This window comes from Macaca fascicularis, chromosome 20 (assembly GCF_037993035.2).
Source record: "Macaca fascicularis isolate 582-1 chromosome 20, T2T-MFA8v1.1".
Lineage (NCBI taxonomy): Eukaryota > Metazoa > Chordata > Mammalia > Primates > Cercopithecidae > Macaca > Macaca fascicularis.
In genome coordinates, this window is record NC_088394.1 from 16,036,431 (window position 1) to 16,061,111 (window position 24,681).

The 24,681-nt window shown below is 49.8% G+C and overlaps 1 protein-coding gene across 10 annotated transcripts in view; it reads right to left on the reverse strand.

Moving 5' to 3' along the window:
* Nucleotides 1–24,681, reverse strand: part of MYH11 (myosin heavy chain 11) — a 153,654-nt gene that overhangs the window by 28,365 nt on the left and 100,608 nt on the right. For all 10 annotated transcript variants that reach the window (XM_005591331.5, XM_005591330.5, XM_005591326.5 and 7 more), the window contains 13 exons: nt 22,462–22,576; nt 19,232–19,425; nt 17,149–17,270; nt 16,976–17,045; nt 16,672–16,832; nt 14,218–14,326; nt 11,848–11,979; nt 11,551–11,757; nt 10,142–10,279; nt 8,615–8,738; nt 7,513–7,684; nt 5,427–5,639; nt 2,700–2,844 (listed from right to left, as the gene is read on the reverse strand). In XM_005591331.5, the coding sequence (XP_005591388.1) occupies nt 2,700–2,844; nt 5,427–5,639; nt 7,513–7,684; nt 8,615–8,738; nt 10,142–10,279; nt 11,551–11,757; nt 11,848–11,979; nt 14,218–14,326; nt 16,672–16,832; nt 16,976–17,045; nt 17,149–17,270; nt 19,232–19,425; nt 22,462–22,576 (1,902 nt within the window). The remainder of the gene's footprint in view (nt 1–2,699; nt 2,845–5,426; nt 5,640–7,512; nt 7,685–8,614; nt 8,739–10,141; nt 10,280–11,550; nt 11,758–11,847; nt 11,980–14,217; nt 14,327–16,671; nt 16,833–16,975; nt 17,046–17,148; nt 17,271–19,231; nt 19,426–22,461; nt 22,577–24,681) is intronic.

Consider the following 24,681-nt stretch of genomic DNA (forward strand, 5'->3'; position numbering starts at 1 on the left):
GCTAATTTTATGATTCTTTGTTTTTGTTTTTGTTTTGGCGAGACGGCGATTTATTCTTGTTCCCCAGGGTAGAATGCAATGGCGCAATCTCGACTCACTGCAACCTCCACCTCCCAGGTTCAAGTGATTCTCCTGCCTCAGACTCCCGAGTAGCTGGGACTACAGGCGTGCGCCACCACGCCCGGCTAATTTTTGTATTTTTAGTAGAGACAGGGTTTCATCGTGTTGCCCAGGCTGATCTCGAACTCCTGACCTCAGGTGATCTGCCTGCCTTGGCCTCCCAAAGTGCTGGTATTACAGGCGTGAGCCACTGCACCAGGCCTCATTTTATGTATTTTTAGTAGAGATGGGGTTTCACTATTTTGGTCAGGCTAGTCTTGAACTCCCGACTTGGTGATCCGCCAATCTCAGCCTCCCAAAGTGCTGGGGTGACAAGCATGAGCCACCGCGCCCGGCCTTTGGGGGCAGTTTCTAATGGTTTAGCACCATCCCTTTGGTGCTGCCCTCATGAGGTCTGGTTGTTTAACTGTCTGGCACCTCCCTGTTCTCTCTCTTCTGCCTGCTCTAGTCATGTAAAACATGCCTGCTTCCCCTTTGCCTTCCACCATGATGGTAAGTTTCCTGAGGCCTCCCCAGAAGCAGAAGCTGCTATGCTTTCTGTACGGCCTGCAGAACCATGAGCCAATTAAGCCTCTCTATAAATTACCCAGTCTCAGGGTGGGGTGCAGTGGCTCACACCTGTCATCTCAACACTTTGGGAGGCCGAGGCAGGGGGATCATCTGAGGTCAGGAGTTCGAGATCAGCCTGGCCAACATGGCAAAACCCCTTCTCTACTAAAAAAAAAAAAAAAGAAAAACAAATTAGCTGGGCATGGTAGTGTGTGCCTGTAGTCCCAGCTACTTGGGAAGCTGAGTCTGGGGAATCATTTGAACCCAGGAGGTGGAGGCTGCAGTAAGCCGAGATCACGCCACTGAACTCCTGCCTGAGTGACAGAGTAAGACTCCATTGCGCAAAAAATAAACAAATAATCCAATCTCGGGTATTTCTGTATAGCAATGCAACAACGGACAATACACTAGTGATAGAACCAAATGCAAACTCCCAACAATTTTTAGGCAATGCTGCACCCACTTAATCCAGCAGATCCAAAAGCTTCCACTGAAGGGGATGTGGAGGAGCTGGAACACTGAGGGTGACGTAACTCAGGCTTTCAGGAAAACAATCTGGCAGAAGGTCATAAGCTAAAAAACTTACCCTGGGGAATGAAGCACAGGAACTACCCCAAAGGAGAGAAAAGTACCCAAGGTTCAACATTCAGTACTGCTGTTTACCAGCTCCAACTCCCATGCACCCCAAAGAGCCCAGCAACAGGAGACAGAGTGATTTGACCTAGTCATTCTCAGATCTGCCATTGAAATCAAATAATAACAGTTTTCCTCCAGTCTTTTTTTTTTTTTTTTTTAACAAAAGAAAAATCGCTATGTTGCCCAGGCTGATCTGAAAGTCCTGGGCTCAAGCAGTCCTCCCTGCTTAGCCTCCCAAAGTGCTAGGATTACAGGAGGTGTGAGCTGCCATGCCTGGCCTGCCTCCAGTCTGCAGAGAAACTAAAATGGATAGAACGTTCCCAGTTTTAAGTTTCATTTAAATCTCCTCCGAAGTGTTGTTACACCTTTGCTTATCCCTGAGGGGCAGTATATTAATAGGCCCCACCCATCCTACAGGCTTCCAGTCCCATAGAAGCCAGAAAGTGGGGTCTAGGGCCAGACCATTTGGGTGCAAATCATGACTCTCTCACTTACCAGCAGTGTGACCTTGGGTAAGTCTCTTCACCTCTAGGCACCTTGTATCTCAGTTTCTTTGCTTGTAAAATGATGACTTTGGGTAAGTCTCTTTACCTCTAGGTACCTTGGACCTCAATTTCTTTGCTTGTAAAATGATGACTTTGGGTAAGTCTCTTTACCTCTAGGTACCTTGGACCTCAATTTCTTTGCTTGTAAAATGAGTTTAATAGTACCTGTCTCACAGGGTGGTTGTGAAGATAATTGACATACTAGTAGTATGAGAAGCATTTCTATTCTTTTTTTTTTTTTTTTTTTTTTTTGAGATGGAGGCTCACTCTGTCACCCAGGCTGGAATACAGTGGCACAATCTCAGCTCACTGCAACCTCTGCCTCCTGGGTCCAAGTGATTCTCCTGCCTCAGCCTCTTGAGTAGCTAGGATGACAGGCACACACCACCTAATTAGCACACACCCAGCTAATTCTTTATATTTTTGTTAGAGGTAGGGTTTCACCATGTTGGTCAGGCTGGTCTCGAACTCCTGACCTCAAGTGATCCACCCTGTTTGGCCTCCAAAAGTGCTGGGATTACAGTGTTGAGCCACTGCACCCGGCCTTTTTTTTTTTTTTTTTTTTAATTTTAGTAGAGACAAGGTCCCACTATATTGCCCAGGCTGGTCTCGAACTCCTCAGTGCAAGTGATCCTCCTGCCTCGGCGTCCCAAAGTACTGGGATTATAGGTGTGAGCCACCTCACCCAGCCTGTATGGGAAGCATTTTGTAAATAAATATAAGCTGCTATCATCATCATTAGAATCTTATGTAACTTGTTTTTAGTCTTTATGCAGACCCTGACATGTAGTAATTTGAGGCCGCTGATGTCACTCTTACGTGTCATCACCAAAAAGCATCACCACTTACCCGCTTGAACTGCTCGAGCTGCTCTGTGAGCTCCTCCACTGCCTGTGCGTGTTTCTGCCTCATCTCCTGGACCTGAGCCTCGTGGGACCGCGTCTCTTCATCCAGGGCCTTCTTCAGCACCGTCACCTCCTGCTCCCTCTTCGCCCTTGACGGGAAGAACACGGTGGATGACAATTGGGTGGAGACAGAGGGTCATCTCAGTGCCGTGCAAAAGAATAAGAGCTCTTCCAGGACCCAGAGCTGCAATCCTCATCACCACCCCTCTCTAGCTGTGTGACCTTGGGTCACTCACCTAACATCTCTGAACCTAAAATTTCCTCAGCTGCAACATGTGGAGCATATCACCTGCCTAGGACGTCTGCAATGACTGGCAAAACAAATACACAAATTAATGGACTTGAAAGGATGTCTGTGAACTGCAAAATTTTGCTTAAATATTAATGTTGGCTCTTATTTATTGAGCAGTTACTATATGCCAGGCCCTGAGATAAGTTTTTTATATACATCATCTAATCCTCAGAGCGACCCAGAGGGGCAGGTGTGTTATTATTTCCGTTTTACAAATGAGGAAACTAAGGCTAAGAGAGGGTAAGCAGTTTTACCCATGGTGTCACCGCCATTGTATGATGGAGCCAGAATTGGAAGCTAAACCTTGACCTTGAGTCCATGGTTTTGTTTTTGAGACGGAGATTCACTCTTGTGGCCCAGGCTAGAGTGCAGTGGCGCAATCTTGGCGCACTGAAAACTCTACCTCCCGCGTTCAAGCGATTCTCCTGCCTCAGCCTCCTAAGTAGCTAGGATTACAGGTGCCCGCCACCATGACTGGCTAATTTTGCATTTTTAGTAGAGATGGGGTTTCATCATGTTGGCCAGGCTGGTTTCGAACTCCTGACCTCAGGTGATCCACCCGCCTCTGCCTCCCAAAGTGCTGGGATTACAGGCGTGAGCCATTGCACCCAACCTGGTTTTTTGTTTTGTTTATTTTTGTATCGAGTCTCGCTCTGTCGCCCAGATTGGAGTATAGTGGAACGCTGTCAGCTCACTGCAACCTCTGCCTCCCAGGTTCAAGGGATTCTCCTGCCTCAGCCTCCCAAGTAGCTGGGATTACAGGCGCCCACTACCACACCCGGCTAATTTTTGTCTGTTTAGTAGACAGGTTTTCATGATGTTGGCCAAGCTGGTCTCGAACTCCTGACCTCAAGTGATCTGCCTGCCTCGGCCTCCCAAAGTGCTGGGATTACAGGCATGAGCCACCACACCTGGCCCATGCACTGGGCTTTTCTGTATCAAAGTCCAGGCGGCAAGACAGCAGAACATTGTGCCTCTATGTGCATGTGACACAGCACAAAACCCAAAGTGGGGGAAATAAACCTCAGGGTATACGGTGTTGGCACAGCTAGCATAGCTATATGCTATGGTATATGCTATGCCAACACCACAGATTGCATTAAAATACTTTTATGTGTTTACTGAATGAATCAATGACCTAGTTTCACCAGAGTCAGGATTCGTGATCTGGCAGACATTTTGTTATTGTTATTTGTTCATTTGAAGTGAATCTTAAATTGAAAACCAATCTGATCAATTTTAGTTTTAAAATTTAACACAAAAGTTATACACACACATACTTGGGAATTGGAGCCTGGGGACTGACTGATAACACACACAGACAGACAGGAAGGAATTTCTCAAAAATGCTAACTGGTGTGACTAAGGGTGATTTTTGTTTGTTTGTTTTTTGAGATGGAGTCTCACTCTGTTGCTCAGGCTGGAGTGCAATGATGCAATCTCAGCTCACTGCAACCTCTGCCTCCCAGATTCAAGTGATTCTACTGCCTCAGCCTCCTGAGTAGCCAGGATTACAGGCATGCGACACCACGCTTAGGTAATTTTTGGATTTATAGTAGAGACAGGGTTTCACCATGTTGGCCAGGGTGGTTTTGAACTCCTGACTTCACCTGTCTTTGGCCCCCCAAAGTGCTGAGATTATAGGCATGAGCCCGACCCAAAAGGTGATTTTTTTTTTATGTCTGTTTTTCTATAGTTTTCAAATTATTCTCTGAGTATATCCAAGCTTTCCAATGAGGATGATTTTGAATGCAGCCTGACACAGAGTCATAAACTTTCTTAAAACAGTATGAGATGTTTTTTTGCAATTTGTAAATCTTTTTTAGTTCATCAGCTATTATTAGTGTTAGTGTATTTTATGTGTGGCCAAGGGAAGCCAAAAGATTGTACATCCCTGGTATATACTACTTTTCTGATGAGAAATAAGATGATGAGGGCCAGGTGCAGTGGCTCATACATGTAATACCAGCAGTTTGGGAGACTGAAGTGGGTGGATCACTTGAGGCCAGGAGTTCAAGTCCAGCCGGGGCAACATGGTGAAACTCCATCTGTACTAAAAACACAAAAATTAGCTGGGCATGGTGGCACACACCTGTAAGCCCAGCTACTCAGGAGGCTGAGGCATGAGAATCACTTGAATCTCAGAGGTGGAGGTTGCAGTGAGCCAAGATGGCACAACCACAACAAAGCCAGACTGCCTCAAAAAAAAAAAAAAACAACCATGCTTCTACAAGTTAAAGCAAACTGCAGCCAGGAAGGTAAATGCACAGGGGCTGAGACATTCTGTGATGCAGGATTTGCTTTGGGCTTGTCCCCTCTCCTGCCCCCATCCCGCTGGTGCAGTGGAACAGCAGGATGGTGGGGTTGATGGGTCCTCACCTGAGCTCCTGCTGAGTGGCCGTGCTGTCCAGCGTGTCTTCCAGCTCTGTCTTCAGGGCCTCCAGCTCCTCGCCCAGGTCTCGCTTCTGCTTTTCAGCCTTGTTCCTGGCGGCCCGCTCCGAGTCCAGGTCCTCCTGGAGGTCTGAGATGTGGCCCTCCAGCTCCCGGATCTTCTTTAGGGCATTGTTCTTCTGAGCGATTTCATCGTCAAGCCTTTCAGGGACAGACCCACCAGAATGAACCCCCAGCACCCTTGGTTTCCTGTCTTACAATGTGGCCAAAAATTGTTTTCTGGGACCAAACACTTATGTTGCAGAGACATCAAACACCTTCTATCCATGTCCCCAGGACTGCTGCGTGATATGCCAGACTACTTGAGATTAACACAGGACCTGAGTGCCGAGGTCTGACATCAAAACAGATTGTATATGTGCATGGGTGTGTGTACGTGTGTATGCACGTGTGTGCATGTGTGTGCAAGAATGCAAAGCATTGGCCCCAGACTGGCAAGGTACCTGGTCACAGTAGGGACTGTGTAGATGCTTTCTGAATGTTGGACAGTTATTCTTCCCTGGTAACTGTCTGTTCTTTCTGCATTTCCTCAGTGACTGAGTACCCACCCCACACACAGCACTTGGCCAGCCACTGCTTATGGGAGATATTCAGACTGGGGCTCTGCATCTGGTGGAGGTGGTGACCACAGATCAAGGTGGGCTGCAAGAAGCACTGTTAAATGGCAGAACGCTGCAGGAGAGGCAAGCACTTTGATTTTACTGTACTTGAACGGGCAGCAACAAGAGAGAAAGTGAAATAGTTGGGTTGGAGTGAGACTGCAGAGGGTGGGTGGGCTCTGAGGGTGAGGCTAAGGAAACTGGCTTTTCCCTAATAAGCCAGTGAAGTTAGGTTTTTGTTTTGTTGTTGTTATTGTTGTTTTGAGACAGGGTCTTGCTCTGTTGCCCAGGCTGGAGTGCAGTGGCATGATCATAGTTCACTTTAGTCTCAACCTCCTGGGCTCAAGCGATCCTCCCAACTCAGCCTCCTGAGTAGCTGGGACTACAGGCACACACCACCATGCCTGGCTCATTTTTTAACTTTTTGTAGAGATGGGGTCTTGCTTTGTTGCCCATGTTGGTCTCAAACTGCTGGCCTCAAGCAATCCTCCCACCTTGGCTTCCCAAAGTGCTGAGATTACAGGTGTGAGCCTCTGCATCCAGCCAGCAAAGTTTTGTGAGCAGATTCGTGCCCCAGAGGGATGTTTTCCCTTCATCACCCTAGCACTGTCAACGCAGCACAAGTTGGACGACAAAAGAGCCGGACCAGGGGATCAATCAGAAAGCTCTGAGGCTTAAATCCCAGCTCTGCCTCTTACAAGCAATGACATTGCTCCTGTTCTGTTACCCCTAGGAGGCTCAGCTTCCTCCTCAAAGACACCAACAGTACACCTGGCCAGGTGTCTGCAAAGGTATTGCTTGAAAAGAACTTAGTACAGAGTGAGCAGGTAAATAATCATTCACAGTGGCTGCTGCAGTATCAGCATTAGTGTAAAGCCAGCTAAGAGCCAGGAAGAGGGAAAAACCAGAGGAAACGGGTGGGGGCACATTTAGAAGGACTGGCAGAATCCGAAGGTCGCTGCTCGCTGTGGGTGAGCAAGAGCAAAGGAGGAGATTGGTGTTCGCAAAAAGGAGGGCCCTTAGAGGGAGGGGCTGGGGAAAGGAAGGTCATTCCCGCCTTAGACATGGGGTGTTTGAGACGCTCATGGAAACTGACTCATTGGGCAATCGGAAATTCAGAACTGGGGTCTAGATGAGAAAAGCCTGTATGTCGAAGAGGCGGCAGCAACACCGCAGGAGTAGGTGAGATCAACTGCAAAGAGACTATGTGTTTGTAGGGGAGAGAAGCAAGTCGAAGGTGAGGATCTGGGGGAGTGAACGGGGTCAGGGAGGCTCGTGGGAGGCCTGGCCTGGCCTGGAAAACAAAGTTCATGCCAAGGGCCTGGGGCCACCTTGACCAAGACAGCCACTGCAAATGAGCGGGGGCCCACGGGACACACGGACACACAGCAAATGCCCCTTGCTAGCCCCGCTACCTGGCCAGGGCCGCCTGCAGCTCCTCCTCCTTCTTAGCCAGTTGCATCTTGAGCTCTGCGATCTGTGCCTGGAGGTCAGCGATCTGCTCGTGGTAGTCGCTGGCATCACCCTCCAGCTTCCGTTTCAGCTTCTCCAGCTCCTGCCGGCTCTTCTCTTCCTTCTTTAGCCGCACTGCAAAAACCAAGGTGCTCTTGAGGAGGGGGGGAGCCCGGAAAGATGCCCGGATATGAGCCTTCCTGCCCAGGCATTTTACACGGAGGAAATTCACATATTCCCCCATCAGTAACCGTCATAGCCACGGCCTGGACCATTATCTCCTGATGAACAGCACCTTTTATCATATCATCATTATTATTATTTGAGACAGAGTTTTGCTCTTTTGGCCCAGGGTGGAGTTCAATGGTGCGGTCTCTGCACACTGCAACCTCCACCTCCCAGGTTCAAGAGATTCTCCTGCCTCAGCCTCCCAAGTCACTGGGATCACAGGCACCCGCCACCATGCCTGGCTCATTTTTGTATTTTGAGACAGGGTTTTGCCATGTTGGCCAGACTGGTCTCCAACTCCTGACCTCATGATCCGCCCGCCTTGGCCTCCCAAAGTGCTGCAATTACAGGCGTAAACCACCGCACCCGGCCCTTTTATCATATTATTAATGTGTGTGTTGACTGAGGGTGATTCCGAGAGGTAGGATAGAGTTTCGCTCAATGGGATGATCCGCCATCCTCAAATTTCCTTTCTGATTTTCCTGCTTTTAAAAATATCCATTCAAGGCCAGGCGTAGTGGCTCATGCCTATAATCCCAGCACTTTGGGAGGCCAAGGTGGGAGGACTGCTTGGGCCCAGGAGTTTGAGACCAGACTGAGCATCATAGCGAAACCCCATCTCTACAAAAATAAAAAATAAAAAAAATTAGCTGGGTGTGGTGGTGCATGCCTGTAGTCTCAGCTACGCAGCAGGATCGCTTGAGCTTAGGAGTTTCGGGCTGCAGTGAGCCATGATTGCACCACTGCACTGCAGCCTGGGCAACAGAGCAAGACCTCATCTCTAAAACAAAAAATAGCAAAATAAAATAAAAATAAACGTCTTGGTAGCTGGTTTACCTTCCAGTTCTGAAATCATAGATTCATGCTTGTTTTTCAGCTTGGTAAGATTCTTGGCCTTTTCTTCCTCTTCTGCAAGATTTGTCGTTAAGTCACTGATCCTCTCTTCAAGGAGTTTTCGTTCCTTTTTGGAGAAAGAGAAAGAGATATCTGTAGCATTTTTCTTTTCTTTAGAATCTATGTTTCACTTTTAGTCATTTCCATATAAACAATTGAAAGAAAAACCCACATGATAACAAAATACAACTATAGCTTTAAATGGTAAAGAGAAGTCCCTTAACAATTTCCAAAAATTGGCCATATCTCATCTCATGCCAGTCTGTCCCTCACATTGTATGGTCAGCTAAAGGTACCCTCCTTCCATTCCTGCCACTGGCCAGCTCTTCCCTGCCCCAAGGCCTTTGCACAGTGGGCCAACCAGCTGAGATGCTTTTCCACTCCCCTCTAACTGCTCCTTCATCTTTAAGTTTCTGCTTAAATGTCACCTCCTCCAGGACACCTTCCCTGAATACCCTTCCTCTATCCCCCACTGCCCTTTCCTTTTCTCTTTTTCCTCTCCCTTTTTCCTTTCCTCTTTTTTTTGAGACAGAGTCTTACTCTGTCACCCAGGCTGGAGTACAGTGGCGCTATCTCAGCTCACTGCAGCCTCCACCTCCCAGGTTCAAGTGATTCTCCTGCCTCAGCCTCCCGAGTAGCTGGGACTACAGGCATCCGCCAACGCACCCGACTAATTTTTTGTATTTTTAGCAGAGATAGGGTTTTACCGTGTTGACCAGGCTGGCCTCCAACTCCTGACCTCAGGTAATCCACCCGACTCAGCCTCCCAAAGTGCTGGGATTGCAGGCATGAGCCACCGCCCCTGGCCTGCCTCACTCATAATATGGTGAACGCTTCCTTCGGAGCCCTGATCGCCATGGCAAATCATGGTTATTTGCCATCTCACTGGAGGGTAAGCCCCATGAGGGCAGGGTCCTCCTTCACCATGCATACCTGCATCGAACACAGATCCTGGCTCACAGTAGGGGCCAAGTTGACATCCAGCTCAAAGAACTAAAAGCAGGTCACCCTCGTGGGGCTGGTTAGTGACGACTGACTAGGGTGACCAGCTTGTCCTGGTTTTCTAAGGGCTTTTCTGCTTTGAGAACTGAAAGTCCCAAATTCCCCAAATCTCCCTGATCCTGGTAAGCCTGTTGTTTTGAATGCAGAAACTTGATTCCACTTTTTTTTTTTTTTTTTCTGAGACAGAATCATTCTGTCACCCAGGCTGCAGTGCAGTGGCACAATCTCAGTTCACTGCAACCTCCGCCTCCCAGGTTCAAGTGATTCTCCTGCCTCAGCCTCCCAAGTAGCTGGGATTACAGGCACCGGCCACCATGCCTGGCTAATTTTTGTATTTTTAGTAGAGATGGAGTTTCACCCTGTTGGCCAGGCTACTCTCAAACTCCTGACCTCAAGTGATCCACCTACCTCGGCCTCCCAAAGTGCTGGGATTATAGTCATGAGCCACCGCACCCGGCCGCTACTCACTTTTGACAATTTATTGTTCTGATCATCCATGACCAGGATCTCATCCTCCAGTTTCTTGATCTTGGCTTCGGCCGTGACCTTCTCAAGTTGCAGCTTCTGCCTGGCAGCTTCCTCCTCCTCTAGCTGCTCTTCAAGGTCCTTTGTTGTGGAGGGAAAAGAGTAACAGCTTTGGTTATAACAAATTTACTCTCGTGGTGATCTGGAGACTAGTGAATGCAGGGGGTAGGCCTGATGATGCCCAGAACTCTGCAGCTTCCTAAAAGGAAGAAATAAAGGCCTGGTCATGGTGGCTCACGCCTGTAATCCCAGCACTTCTGGAGGCGAAGGTGGGTGGATCACTTGAGGTCAGGAGTTCAAGACCAGCCTGGCCAACATGGCGAAACCCTGTCTCAAAATACAAAAATGAGCCAGGCATGGTGGTGGGCTCCTGTAATCCCAGCTACTCGGGAGGCTGAGGCAGGAGAATCGCTTGAACCCAGGAGGCAGAGGTTGCAGTGAGCTGAGATTGCACCACTTCACTCCAGCCTAGGCAACAGAGTGAGATTCCGTCTCAACAAAACAAAACAAAACAAAAAAACCTGGGTAAGCTCCTCTGCTTCGTGGAACCTCAATCTCCTCATCTATAAAATGGGCACAGTAGGTACCACGGTGGTTTTAAAATCGATCCACAAATTCTTTGCTACTCCAAAAAGGTGGAGCCTAATTCTCCTCCCCTTGAGTGAGGGTTAGATTTGCTTCTAACAACAACAACAACAACAAATCAGGAGGAAGTGATGGAATGTAACTTCAGAGATTAGGCTATAAAAGGTATTGTGGCTTCCTTTCTTCTCTCTCTCAGATCACTCCTTCTGGGGGAACTCTGCTGCCATGTTGGAAGGACACTCAAGCAGCCCTGAGGCAAGGCCTTCACGGTAGGGAACTGAGGCCTCCTGCCAACAGCTGTGTGAATGAGCCAAGTGAAAGTGGGTCTTCCAGCCCCAGATGAGCCTTCAGCCTCAGCCAACACCTTGACTGCAACCTCATGTCGGACCCTAAGCCAGAACCACTCACCTAAGCCACTCCCAAATTCCTGATTAGGCAAGATAAACACTTTTTATTTCTAGCTGCTGAGTGTGGCATGTTTTGTTATGTAGCAATAGCTAATAAATACAATTATCCTCCACTCAGGCTTGCTGTCAGGAGAAAAGGGGTTAGCACATGCAATGCAGGGCAGTAGAACAGAGTGGGCTCGCTGCGCTCAAGTCCCAACCCCAGCTGTGTGGCCTTGATCAGATGACTGACCCTCACCAAGCCTCCGTCTCATCGTCTGTCCCAGCAGGGACACGTATCCCTGGATGCACCTCCACAGGCCCGCAGTGAGGGTCAAATGATTTGCCTACCTACCACGGGCTGCCCCTGTGACAGCTTACCAGCATCTGCTGGGCCATCTTCTTCCTTTCAGCCTGTAGCTGCTGGCCCCTGTCTTCCTCCTCTTCCAGGCGGGCCTCCATCTCATGCAGTATCTCCTCCAGCTCCTGCTTCTTGGCCGCCAGCCGCACCCGCATCTCCTCAGCCTCTGCATACAGCTCTGTCTCGGCCTGCAGCTGTTCCTGTAGCAGGTTCTTCTCCTCGGCCAGCTGCACATAGAGGGTGGAGGGGAGGCGGGTGAGCCCCACGGGGCCAAGTCCTGCTCCCCGGCGGCCCCAGCCACACATCCATACGGGTACCTGCGAGTGCTTCTGCTCCAGCTCCTTAAGCTCATTCTCTGCCTTCTGCTGCCGCTCCTTGGTCTTCTGCAGTTCATCCTCCTTGGCCTGCATCTCCTCCTCCTGCCGTGTCACCTGCAGCAGTGGCTTCACCTGCACACACATAGTCAGCCTGTCATTTGTTTTTGTGGCAAAGGGATATGTTGTCATAATAAATTTCATCGGTGGTTCTGAGCCAGGGACGATGTCGCCCCCACCGATCCCCACTAGGGGATACTGTCTGGAGACACTGGTGGTTGTCACAACTGGGGTGGGGGGTGGCTGTGGCATCCAGTGGGTAGAGGCCAGGGATGCTGCTGAACACCATACAGTGTGCAGGACGGCCCCCACAACAGAGAATTAGTCACCCCAAAATGTCAACAGTGGCAAGATTGAGGAACTCTAAATCAGAGCACCGGAAAAGGTGCAAAGTGAAAGGAAAAGGTCTCATCTTTCCCACTTTAGAACCATCCCAACAGAGAACTACTGCTGAAAAATGCTATTTACTTTCACGGACAAAAGGGAAAAGAAAAAATCTTTCATATCCCACCCACCTCCCTATCAAAGTCATTACTAACATTGTTTACATTTCCTTCCTGGCTCTTTTTCTATGTTTAAAAAACAGACTTAAGACCGTGCTGCCTAGTGTTAGCGGCTGCTTTTATTATTTAAAATTGTAAGATACAGCCAGGCACAGTGGTGCATGCCTGTAATCCCAGCACTTTGGGAGACCGAGGCAGGTGCTTGAGCCCAGGAGTTTGAGACCAACCTGGGCAACATCATGAGACCCCATCTCTACAAAGAAAAGTAGCCAAGCATGGTGGTGTGTGCCTGTAGTCCCAGCTACTGAAGGGGCTGAGGTAGGAAGATCGCCTGAACCCTGGAGGTTGAGGCTACAGGGAACCATGATTGTGCCACTGGACTCCAGCCTGGGTGACAGAGTGAGACCCTGTCTCCACAAATAAAATTTTAAAAAAATTATATTTATCACCCCACGCTGTTACATCATTCTTACAACTTGACATAGCCATGTTTTTAAGTTAATGTATTTATTAAGAGATGGTCTTGTTCTGTCATGCAGGCTGAAATGCAGTGACACAATCAGAGTTCACTGCAGCCTTGAACTTCTGGCCTCAAGCGATCCTCCCGCCCCAGCTCCAGAGTAGCTGGGACTACAGGCACATGCCACAGTGTGCAGCTAGACAGCTAGGTAGATGTCTTTTTTTTTTTTTTTTTTAGCAGACCTATTCAGTATCCAAGCCATCATTTAAATAGCTGAAAACATTCCATTGATGGATGAACCATTATTGAACTCATCATTCAGCTAGGACCAGACACTGAAATTCTGCTATTGTAAATAAGGCCATAATGAATGCCCTTAACTGTTGATTTTCTTTTCTTTTCTCTCTTTTTTTTTTTTCAGTTGGAGTCTTGCTCTGTCACCCAGGCTGGAGTGCACAATCTTGCGATCTCAGCTCACTGCAACCTCTGCCTCCTGGGTTCAAGCGATTCTCCTGCCTGAACCTCCCGAGTAGCTGGGATTACAGGTGCCCACCACCACATCCAGCTAATTTTTGTATTTTTAGTAGAGATGGGGTTTCACCATGTTGGCCAGGCTGGTTTTGAACTCCTAAACCCAGGTGATCCTCCCGCCTTGGCCTCCTAAAGTGCTGGGATTATAGGCGTGAGCCACTACACTTGGCTAAGACGATTTTCTTAGGATAGTTTTTCAGAAGTTGGTTCAGTGGGGATGAACATTTCCAAAAAGCAGCAGAGTCTCAATCTGTCACTCCGGCTAGAGTGCAGGCATGATCTTGGCTCAATGCAACCTCTGTCTCCTGGGTTCAAGAGATTCTCCTGCCTCAGCCTCCTGAGTAGCTAGGATTACAGGTGCCTGCCACCATACCCAGCTAATTTTTGTATTTTTAGTAGAGACGGGGTTTTGCCATGTTGGCCAGGCCGGTCTCGAACTCCTGACTGCAAGTAATCCATGTCCCTCGGCCTCCAAAAGTGCTGGGATTACAGGCGTGAGCCGCCGCCCCCGGCAGCATTCTTGAACCATCAGAATTACAGAACTGGAGAACAGAGTGGTCTCCAGGGCTATAAATGGGCCACATGAGGGATTCCAGTGCTGATGGAAATATTAATACTTTGTGTTAAGGTCCTGGCTATAGCCTATGTACCAAAGGACAGGGCCTCCTCGGGCCAGAGAACCGCCAACACGCAAGGTCTGAGTTGAAGCCCTCCATTCCGCGCCCACTTGTGACCATCTCCTTTCCCAAATGTGGAGGCTCCAGAGTGAAGAGCCAGGGCTGCGGGCCCCCGGGAAGGGGGCTGGGGCAGAGCACTCACTTTGGTGAAAAGCCTCCACCACTGCCAGTTCCGCAGCTTGAGGTAGGCGGCGCAGTTCCTCTGAATCACCTTCATGGCGGTCAGCTGCTGCTGCCTCTTGGCAAAAGCCCTAGGGAGTGGGGAAGAGAAGGGTGGGGGGGCGGTCATGAAGCCTCACCCTGCTGTCCACAGAGCCCTGCCCCACCGTATCCCCAACCTGCACAGGGACATGCCCCATTCTCTCCAGCTCAGGTTCTTCCAGAAACCCTGTGTGACACATGTTTTGTCTGGCTGCAAACAACTTAAATCATCTATAGGCCAGAGCCTTTCTCAGTGGACAAGGAAGACCCAGGGCTCACAACATGCCCTGGACTTAGCTGAGATCCAAACACCGCTCAGAAAACGCATCTATGTGCATCATTCCTAATGGGGCTTCTGTACACCCCGGCTGCACTAGCTGTTTCTGTTTTTTCTTTTTTTTTTTACTTTTTTTTTTTTGAGATAGGGTTTCACTCATTGCTGTCCAGGCTGGAGTGCAGTAGCACAATCTCAGCTCACTGCAACCTCCACCTCCGGGGTTCAAGTGATTCTCCAGCTTCAGCCTCCCGAGTAGCTTGGATTACAGGTGCCCACAACCATGCCTGGCTAATTTTTGTATTTTTAGTAGAGATGGGGTTTCCCATGTTGGCTAGGCAGGTCTCAAACTCCTGACCCTCAGGTCATCCACCCACCTCGGCCTCCCAAAGTGCTGGGATTACAGGTAGGTGCCACTGTGCCCAGCCTGCACCAGCTGTTTCAGACAAACCTTTTTTTTTTTTTTTTTTTTTTCAGAGACAGGGTCTGGCTCTGTGGCCCAGACTGGAGTGCAGTGGTGCGATGGCTCACTGCAGCCTCAAATTCCTGGGCTCAAGTGATCCTCCTGCCTCAGCCTCCCAAGTAGTTGGGACTACAGGCACATGCTACCATGCCGAGCTAATTTTTAAAGTTTTTTTTTTTTTTTCTAGAGATAGGGGTCTCGCCATGTTGCCCAGGCTGGTTTCAAACTCCTGGGCTCAAGCCATCCTCCTGCCTCGGCCTCCCAAAGTGCTGGGATGACAGGTGTCAGCTACCATACCCAGCCCTGTCAAACCTATTCTCTCCTGGGTTGTTTTAGGAATTTCAAACTGTGACCCTGAACAGCACTCTTCCCATTTAAGGGCTATCAGATTGAGAAACAGATAGAATAGTGAACGGAATTCTGTCTTCCCTGCTTGGCTGCCATCTTAGACATGGGAAAACTTTAAGAATCAAATTGTCCCAGTCATCCTGGAACCAGGAGGGACAGCAACAGGGAATTTAGTAAGGAAACTTGACAAGTTAGGTCTGTTGCGGAAGGACCAAGAGCTCCCAAATCTGGCCTTGACCATCTTGGGTCCATGTGTCAATGAATGAACCTGACACGTCAGGGTCCTGCAGGCGAGGGTGTGGTCTCTGCCCAGTGACAACACTAGCCCCAGATAGAGAGCGGCTCCACCTGTTCCTGCAGTCCCTGGGGTGTGACTTTCACTGAGGAACCCGAGCCCTTCCCTGGCTCCCAGTCTTCACAGAACAGATGGGACATCACACCCTCTAAAACCCTGCCTTATAAATCCCATGGGGACATGGGTATCTAGACACGGTCAAGTCCTCTTTCCTTGATGCTTTATCCAATTCTAACATTTCTAGGCCGGGCGCAGTGGGTCACGCCTATAATCCCAGCACTTTGGGATGCCAAGGCGGGTGGATCACTTGAGACCAGGAATTTGAGACCAGCCTGGCCAACATGGTAAAACCTCGTCTGTACTAAAAATACGAAAATTAGCCCACTGTGGTGGCGGGCGCCTGTGATTCCAGTCACTTGGGAGGCTGAGACACAAGAATTGCTTGAGTCCAAGAGGCAGAGGTTGCAGTGAGTTAAGCCTGCACCACTGCACTCCAGCCTGGGCGACAGAGAGAGACAGAGACTCTGTCTCAAAAAGAAAGAAGGAAGGAAGGGAGGAAGGGAGGGACGGAGGGAGGGAGGGAGGGAAGGAGGGAGGGAGGGACAAACAACAACTAGCATTTGTGACCTGAGAACCACACACTGTTCTAAGCTCTCGTCATGCGTTATATCTTAGTGACACCTCATGAACAGCTCTCTGAGGTCAAAATGATTATGCTCAGTTTCCAGCTAAAAAAACTTGAAGCTCAGAGAGGTAGAGTAACTTGTCCAAGGTTCCTCAGCAGAAACTGGGGCATCCAGGATGAAAACCCAGGTCTAAAACTCATTCCCTTCCTGCACTCGTAACTGGTACATTTATTTAAAGTAGAAGCATTTCTTCCACCTCAAGAAAAAACTGTCACTCAGTCAATGATGCATAGTAAACAGGTGGCCTCTTAAAATTGCGCAATCAGAACAGAAAGGCCCCTGTTGGTGATTTGCGTTCGAGGTATTAGGATGCAGGAAAGCATCTTTACTTTCTGGCCAAGTAGCCACGACACATCGCCTGGAAGGCCATGATGACATCGGTGATCTTCAAATCTCGTTCCTCCTCCAGATGGGCCAGGACCCCAGTTCGGAAGAAGATTTTGCTCTGCCCTATCCTGTATAAGTTGGGGTCAAGTTCCAGGGCTTTGATCTGCAAAAGGAAGGAAAAGAAGAGCTCCTGATTTCTGCTGTGCCATCTGGCCAGTGATGACATGGGTAAGAACAGTCCCACCAAGAGCAGCAGGTGGCTTGCGGCCAGAGGTTGGGAGGTCTCTGGTGGACTTCTGAGCTCACCATGAGAATGCAGGCCTGCTTCCCGTCCATGAAGCCTTTGGGGATGGCATTCGCCGCCAGGATCTCGTAGCTTGAAACACAGAGCAGAAATCACCCCGTGTACCTCCAGCATCCATTCCTCTGCCCAGTCCCGCTCACCCCCTGCCCTACCTGGGCCAGACCTTGGGACTTACCGTTGGCGGAACTCCTGGAAGACGATCCGGTTGGGGAAGCCCTGCCGGCAGATGCGAATGCCTTCCAGCACCCCATTGCACCGCAGCTGCTCCAGCACCAGGAACGCATCCAGCTTGCCAGACTGCAAAGGCCAAAGAGGGCAGTGGATCCCTGGGGCCAGGACCCACGGTGCAGCAAAGCCCCAAACCTCCTACCTGGATATCCCACCTGGCCAGGCCACGAGGGTACCAACAGAAGCACCCAGGGAGAGCTCAGCTGAGGGCCGAGGGGCAAAGCAGTGCCCCCTCTCTGGGTTTTCATCTCTTTGCTTTGGCACTGGCTGCCTCATGATCTCTCTGGTTCTTGATGACACTAGCATCGCCTGGCTGAACTTGGGGCTTCCTCCTCATCACCTCCTCTCCCTCACTTCCTGTCCATCAGCAGTTTGATTGGTTCTAGCTCCCAAATATCTCCCAACCCTCCCACTTCTCTTCACCACCATTGTCTCCACTATCTTCTCCTGCCTGGACAACCACAGAAACCACCCACCTGGTCTTCTCTCTCCAGTCTTGCCTCTCCCCTCAATCCCCTCACATTCGCTTTCCTTTGTTCTTTTTGTTTTTTATTTTTTGAGATAGGGTCCCATTCTGTCACTCAGGCTGGAATCCAGTGGCGTGATCATGGCTCACTGCAGCCTCAAACTCCTGGGCTCAGGTGATCCTCCCAAATCAGCCTCCCAAGTATTTGGGACCACAGGCATGTGCTACCATGCCTGGATAATTTTTTTAAATGTTTTTGTAGATACAGGGTCTTGCTATGTTGCCCAGGCTAGCCTTGAACACCTGGTCTCAAGTGATCCTCCCACCTCAACCTCCCAAAGTGCTGGGATTACAGGCATGAGCCAGCATATGTCCAGTCCCCTCATTCACTTCCTAAAACATAAATTGGACCATGCCATAGCCCTGCTTAAACACCCCCAGTGGCATCCCTAGACAGAGAAGGCCAAGCTCCAGAAAGAACACAAGGAGCACCACAATCTAGCCCCTGCCTACCCATTCAGCCTCATTCCTACCTCACACACCGTCTGATTCCTACCTCATGCCCTCACACATCTGCAACATGAAATGACCTATGTAGGATTTTCTTTTTTTCTTTTTTCTTTTTTTTAAAGATGGAATCTCACTCTGCTGGCCAGGCTGGAATGCAGTGGTGCAATCTCAGCTCACTGCAACCTCTGCCTCCTGGATTCAAGAGATTTTTCTCAGCCTCCTGGGTAGCTGGGATTACAGGCATGAGCCACACACCTGCCAGTATCTAGCATTTTCTTACCTAGATCCTTCATTTCTCACCTCCACACTCTTGCTTATCCTGGGCCTTCTGCTAGCGTGCCCTCCCTACCCTGCCTTCCTTGTCACCAAGTTGATGGCTACACATTCTTAAAGTTCAAGTTCACCAGAAGCTTTCTCTGAGTCCTGAGGCTGTGGGAGGAGCCCTGGCTCTTTGGTGTTCTCGTAATTGACCACATTCCATCACCATCATCGGCTGTGTGTTTACCTCTCCCCGTACAGCACTAGTGGCATCTTGGAGGGATTCTGTGCGGGGGGTTGAGGGACTGTCCTGTGCATTGTACAATGCTTAGTGCATCCCTGGCCTCTACCTACTAGATGCTGACTAGCAGCCCCCTCCTGGTTGTGACAACCAAAAATGTCTGTAGACATGTCCACATAGAGGAGACAATCACCCAAGGTGAAGATGCCTGCACCAGATTAAGAGAAACCCATAGGCAAGGACTACAATTTTTCTAACACTGTCTCCCCAGCACCCGGCACAGGGAGGAGCCCAGTGAATACTTCCTGGGCTAATGAATGAATGAGTGGCTGGATGTCCTGCACAGCAGCTCCACGGCTGAAAGTCTCTGGATCCGTCCTCCCTTCCTCCTTTGCCTCCAGGGATGGGGAATGGGTCTGAAATTCAGATAGCCTTCCCCGCATGGCAAATGGGGTCCTCGGGGTAGGTAGGGGCGGAGGGCGCCTGGGGGACGCTGTGACTGCTTGGGGGCGCCTTGGCTTCTGGGAGCCCCGGGGTCTGGGCGGCGGGCCTCACCCTCTTCTCGTGGTTGGGGATGATGCAGCGAACGAAGTTGGGAGTGGTGTTGCGCAGCGTGGTCATCAGCTTGCCCAGCTGCTCCTTGTACAGCTGTCCCACTGTACGGAACATGCCCTTCTTGGTCTTGGAGGCGCTGGGCAGCGAGCTCTCCGTCATCTTGGCCATCTGGTCCAGTCCCACGATGCGGTCCACTATGGGGCACAGCCAGGTGGTATCAGCCTCTGGCCCACCCACCCCTAACTAGGCCAGAGGCCCAGACCCCGCCCCACCCACCAACCTGCCCACTCCAATCTTTCCTTCCATCACCAATGCCTCCTTCAGCAGTCAGGGTTTCCAAGTACTGTCTATTTGGGAAATCCTGAGAGCACCTGAGTGGCAGAAAGAACAAATTCCCTGTGATGGAGTCACACTGACCTAGGAGTCAAGCCTGCTCTTGCTGTCCACTCACCGACTAGCCTTGGCTTGGCACCATCCTGTGCCTCAGTCTCCCTTTCTACAAAACGGAGGTAATAAAACCATCTACCTCCTAGGGCAGGGATAAGAAAATAAGGCACAGAAGGCACTTATTCCCTGCTAGTCTCCAATCCTTCATCCACCAACAAATAGTTATTGAGGACCTGCTGTGCTCCAGGCCCTGGGGACACCGCCGTGACCAAAAAAAGACCCGGCCCTCTCACCCCACTTATATCACTGGGAAGGAGACAGACAGTGATCACATATGTTAAGTATAGAATATCTTGAGTAGTTAGGTGTGCTTAGAAAAATAAAAATAGGGTAAAGCAGAGAGAGAGTGATGAGGGTGGCTCTCTTAGATTAGGAGGTAGTGTGGTGGGATCTGCTAAGTTGCATATTTGAGCAGAAACCAGAAAGAAATGGGTGGGTAACAATGTAGGTATCCACAGAAGAAATATTCTGAGGCAGAAGATACAGCACACTCTCCAAGATAGAAGCCTGGCACATCAGTAAGTGCTCAACAAAAAGTAGGTATTATTATTATTATTTTATTGAGACAGAGTTTCACTCTTGTTGGCCAGGCTGGAGTGCAATGGGCACGATGCCGGCTCACTGCAAGCTCCGCCTCCCAGGTTCCAGCAATTCTCCTGCCTCAGCCTCCTGAGTTGCTGGGATTACAGGCATGCGCCACCACGCCTGGCTCATTTTTTTGTATTTTTAGTAGAGACGGAGTTTCTCCATGTTGGTCAGGCTGGTCTCAAACTCCCGACCTCAGTGATTCCCCCGCCTCGGCCTCCCAAAATGCTGGGATTACAGGCGTGAGCCACTGCGCCCAGCCATCGTCATTATCATCATCGCCACCAATGTTCTTTTTCTACCAGCCCAACAGATCCCGCACATGCCAAGCCCAATCCACAGGCCGTGGACAGCACCATTTCTTCATTTCTTCATCTTGGACTCAGTTAGATTCCGTGTAACAATCTCTTTTTTTTTTTTGAGACAAGATCTCACTCTGTTGCCCAGCTGGAGCACAGTGGCGCGATCTCAGCTCACTGCAACCTTCACCACCCAGGTTCAGGTGGTTCTCCTGCCTTAGCCTCCTGAGTAGCTGGGATTACAGGCACCCACCAGCACGCCTGGCTAATTTTTGTTTTTATTTATTTATTTATTTATTTAGTTTTATTTTTTCAAGACAGAGTCTTGCTCTTTTGCCCAGGCTGAAGTCCAGTGGCGCAATATCAGCTCACTGCAACCTGCGCCTCCTGAGTTCAGGCAATTCTCCTGACTCAGCCTCCTCAGTAGTTGGGATTACAGGTGCCCACCACTATGCCCAGTTAGTTTTATGTATTTTTAGTAGAGACAGGGTTTCACCACGTTGGCCAGACTGGTCTCCAACTCTTGACCTCAAGTGATCCTCCCGCCTCGGCCTCCCAAAGTGCTGGATTTACAGGTGTGAGCCACTGTGTGCAGCCTTATGCAACAATCTCTCTGCTTGTCTTTGAGAGTCTTATCTCTCCCACAAGACTGTGGGCCCCACAGGGGAGGGACTGCAGGCTTCATCATGTTTCCTGGAGTGACACAGACCCAGGGTGCGATGCTGTTCCCTAGGGCCAGAGCCTGGCATACGGTTGGGGCACAGCTGGCCCCTCCTGGAGCCTTTTTTAGCTTAAAACAAGGGAAGATCAGTCCTATAAGCCCCAGGCCCATGGGCCCTGTGCCAAGAACAAAACCTGCTGTGGACGCTGACAGCCAGGGACAAACAGCAAACCCCCTCCCTTCATGATCACTCCAGCAGCTCTTCCCAGGGATCGTCTTCTCACTGGCTCTCAAAGGGAGCCGGAGTGTGGTCCCCAGGCCAGCAGCATCACCTGGGATGAACATTTTCAGGCCCGCCCCATCCCTGGCCCTAGACCTGCAAAATCAGATCTTAGGGTAGGCCCAGCCATCTGAGTTTTTAAAACCACTCCAAAGAGGCCCAGGTGTGGTGGCTCATGCCTGTAATCCCAGCACTTTGGGAGGCTGAGGCGGGCAGATCACCTGAGGTCAGGAGTTCGAGACCAGCTTGGGCAACACGGGGGAACCCCGTTCTTACTAAAAATACAAAAATTAGCCAGGCATGGTGGCTTGTGCCTGTAATCCTAGCTACTCGGGGGACTGAGGCAGGAGAATCACTGTAACCCAGGAGGCGGACGCTGCAATGAGCCAAGATCGCACCAATGCACTCCAGCCTGGGTGACAGAGGAAGACTCTGTCCCTAAATAAATAAATAAAGCCTTCCAGGGGGTCGTGATGCCTGCTTGAGTTTGAGCACCACTGGTCTAATTTAACCCTCACAATACCCCTAGTAGACGTGGCAACTATTATTGTGTTTCCTGGTTTTACTAATGAGGGCAATGAAGCTTAATGACACTGAGTGACTCATCCAAGACCACAGAGCTAGGAGGTGGCAGAGACAAGATGCAGCAAAGTCCTTCTGACTGGACAGGGCAGTCTAACTCCCCCTGCCTGGCGTGCTGTTTCTCCCGTCTATCGCCTGAGCCCTGACCTCAGGACCTCATCCCCTGGGGACATGTAGGATTGAGGCGCTCAGGGACGCCCATTCAGGAAGAGATTGTTTCAACAAGACATCACTCACCAGCACACGCCAATGCTCTTCCTTCCCCTGCCCCCATGCAAAGGCCTCCCCTCCTGGGGCAGGTGTGGGAGTCGGGGGACTTGGGTGTTCAGTTCTCCAGCTCAAAGCAGAACATGGACCTGAGCCCAGAAGGCCTTACCGTCCTTCCACAGGTCGGCCACAAACTTGTCAGAGGAGGCATTGAGCAGGGAAGTCACGTTGTCGTTCAGCGGGTCCATGTTCTTGGTCAGCCAGGCACTCGCATTGTAGTCCACCTGCCAAGGACACCCTGCTGGTCAGAACCCCTGGGAAACTAGAAACTTAGAAACCAAGGCCAGGACCCCAGCCCTCCCATTGTCCTTCCAGATCTTCTGAGGTCAGAGAGGAAATGACGTTTATGACCACCATGATGGTACTCTGCAAACACCAATGAAAAGACCAACAGCCCAGGGACCTGTGCCCACATAGTAGGACACCAGCCAACGATAGCCATTGCTGGGAAAGCCTAGTTTCCATTCCATATTCTCCTACTAACGTTGCTGTGGTAGCCTCCCTCCTCCTAAGCCAGCACAGTGCCTGTGAGTTATACAAGATTAAGAGATTTCATGATGGCAGATGCCCTCCAGCCGACATGCAAAATTCCCCCCTCATCATCTTCCTGGTTTAGAAATTAAGCACGGCGGCCAAGTGTGGTGGCTCACGCCAGTAATTCCAGCACTTTGGGAGGCCAAGGTGGGTGGATCATTTGAGGTCAGGCGTTCGAGACCAACCTGACCAACATGGTGTAACCCTATCTCTACTAAAAATACAAAAAAAAATTAGCCAGGCATGGTGGTGCACGCCTGTAATCCCAGCTACTCGGGAGGCTGAGGCAGGAGAATCGGTTCAACCTGGGAGGTGGAGTTTGCAGTGAGCTGAGATTGCGCCACTGGACTCCAGCATGGGCGACAGAGTGAGACTCTGTCTCAAAATAAATAAATAAATTAATTAATTAAGCATGGCATCCTGTTTTCTACTCTCTAATGAGCATAATTTGTAACTCAGAGATCCTGATACATGGATATACAAAAAAAGGACATACAGGCTTTTTACATTCCTGATTCAAATGCTGACATGCCCAAAGCCCTAATTTTTATTGTGGTAAATATTAAATGAAAGGAACTGATAATACAGCTTTGCTGGGTTATTATGGGATGTGGGTTATCAGGATAATAGCTAGGCTTGATCTGAGAGAAGACTGAAAACAAATCCGCTGAAAAAAAATCCACTGATGAAGTAGGGAAAAGAAAAGTATTGTCTCTATATGCTTAAAGGAACATATACTCCCTTGAATATAGGCTAGGAGTTGGGAAACTTTTGGTGAAGGCCCAGATAGTAGATATTTTTGGCTTGGCAAGTTGTACAGTGTTTTGTGTTCTTTTGTTTTTGAGACAGAGTCATTCTCCGTTGCCCAGTCTGGAGGGCAGTGGTGTGATCTCAGCTCACTGTAACCTCCACCTTCCTGGGTCAAGCAGTTTTCTTGCCTCAGCCTCCTGGGTAGGTAGCTGAGATTACAGGTGTGTGCCACCATGCCTGGCTAATTTTTTTTTTTGTATTTTTAGCAGAGATGGGGTTTCACCATGTTGGCCAGGCTGGTCTCAAACTGCTGACCTCAAGTGATCCACCTGCCCTGGTGCTGGGATTACAGGTGTGAGCCACCACGCCTGGCCAAGTCATACAGTCTTTGTTGCAGCTACTCAACTCTGGTGCTGTAGTACAAAAGCAGCCAGCCATAGACACTATGTATACAAACGGGCATGGCTGTGTTCCAATAAAACTTTATTTACAATAACAAGCTGTGGGCCAGATTGGATTCTACTGCCACCCCCGGTAGAGAGCCCTGCCTGTTCCCATGATGCAGTGGGGGTACTGATGGGTCAATAGAATACTACAATTCTGCAAGCCAGACTAAGCTATGTCCTTTGTACATTATCCAGGACCCTTGAGAGCCATAGGGCAAGGGCCTATACAGTAACAGCCAAGGCATGTTGATGATGATGATGATAAATACAACTATCATAGATTTCCCTGGCCAGAGCTGGCTGGCAATAGCAAACCCAAGGCCGTGACATTGGAGATTTTTGTTGAAGCTAGGTGTGGATGTATTAGTTACCCCATTCCAGTTGGCCCCGCCTGTTGGGTATAACTTGTAGCAGGAAGGATTTAGAGTCCATACAAGAAAAGCAGGCTGAGGCCAGGTGCAGTGGCTCGTGCTCGTAATCCCAGCACTTCGGGAAGCCGATGCTGGGGGATTGCTTGAGCCCAGGAGTTCAAGACCAGCCTGGGCAACACAGCAAGACCCCATCTCTCTATGTAATTTAAATTTAGCTGGGCTGCCAGG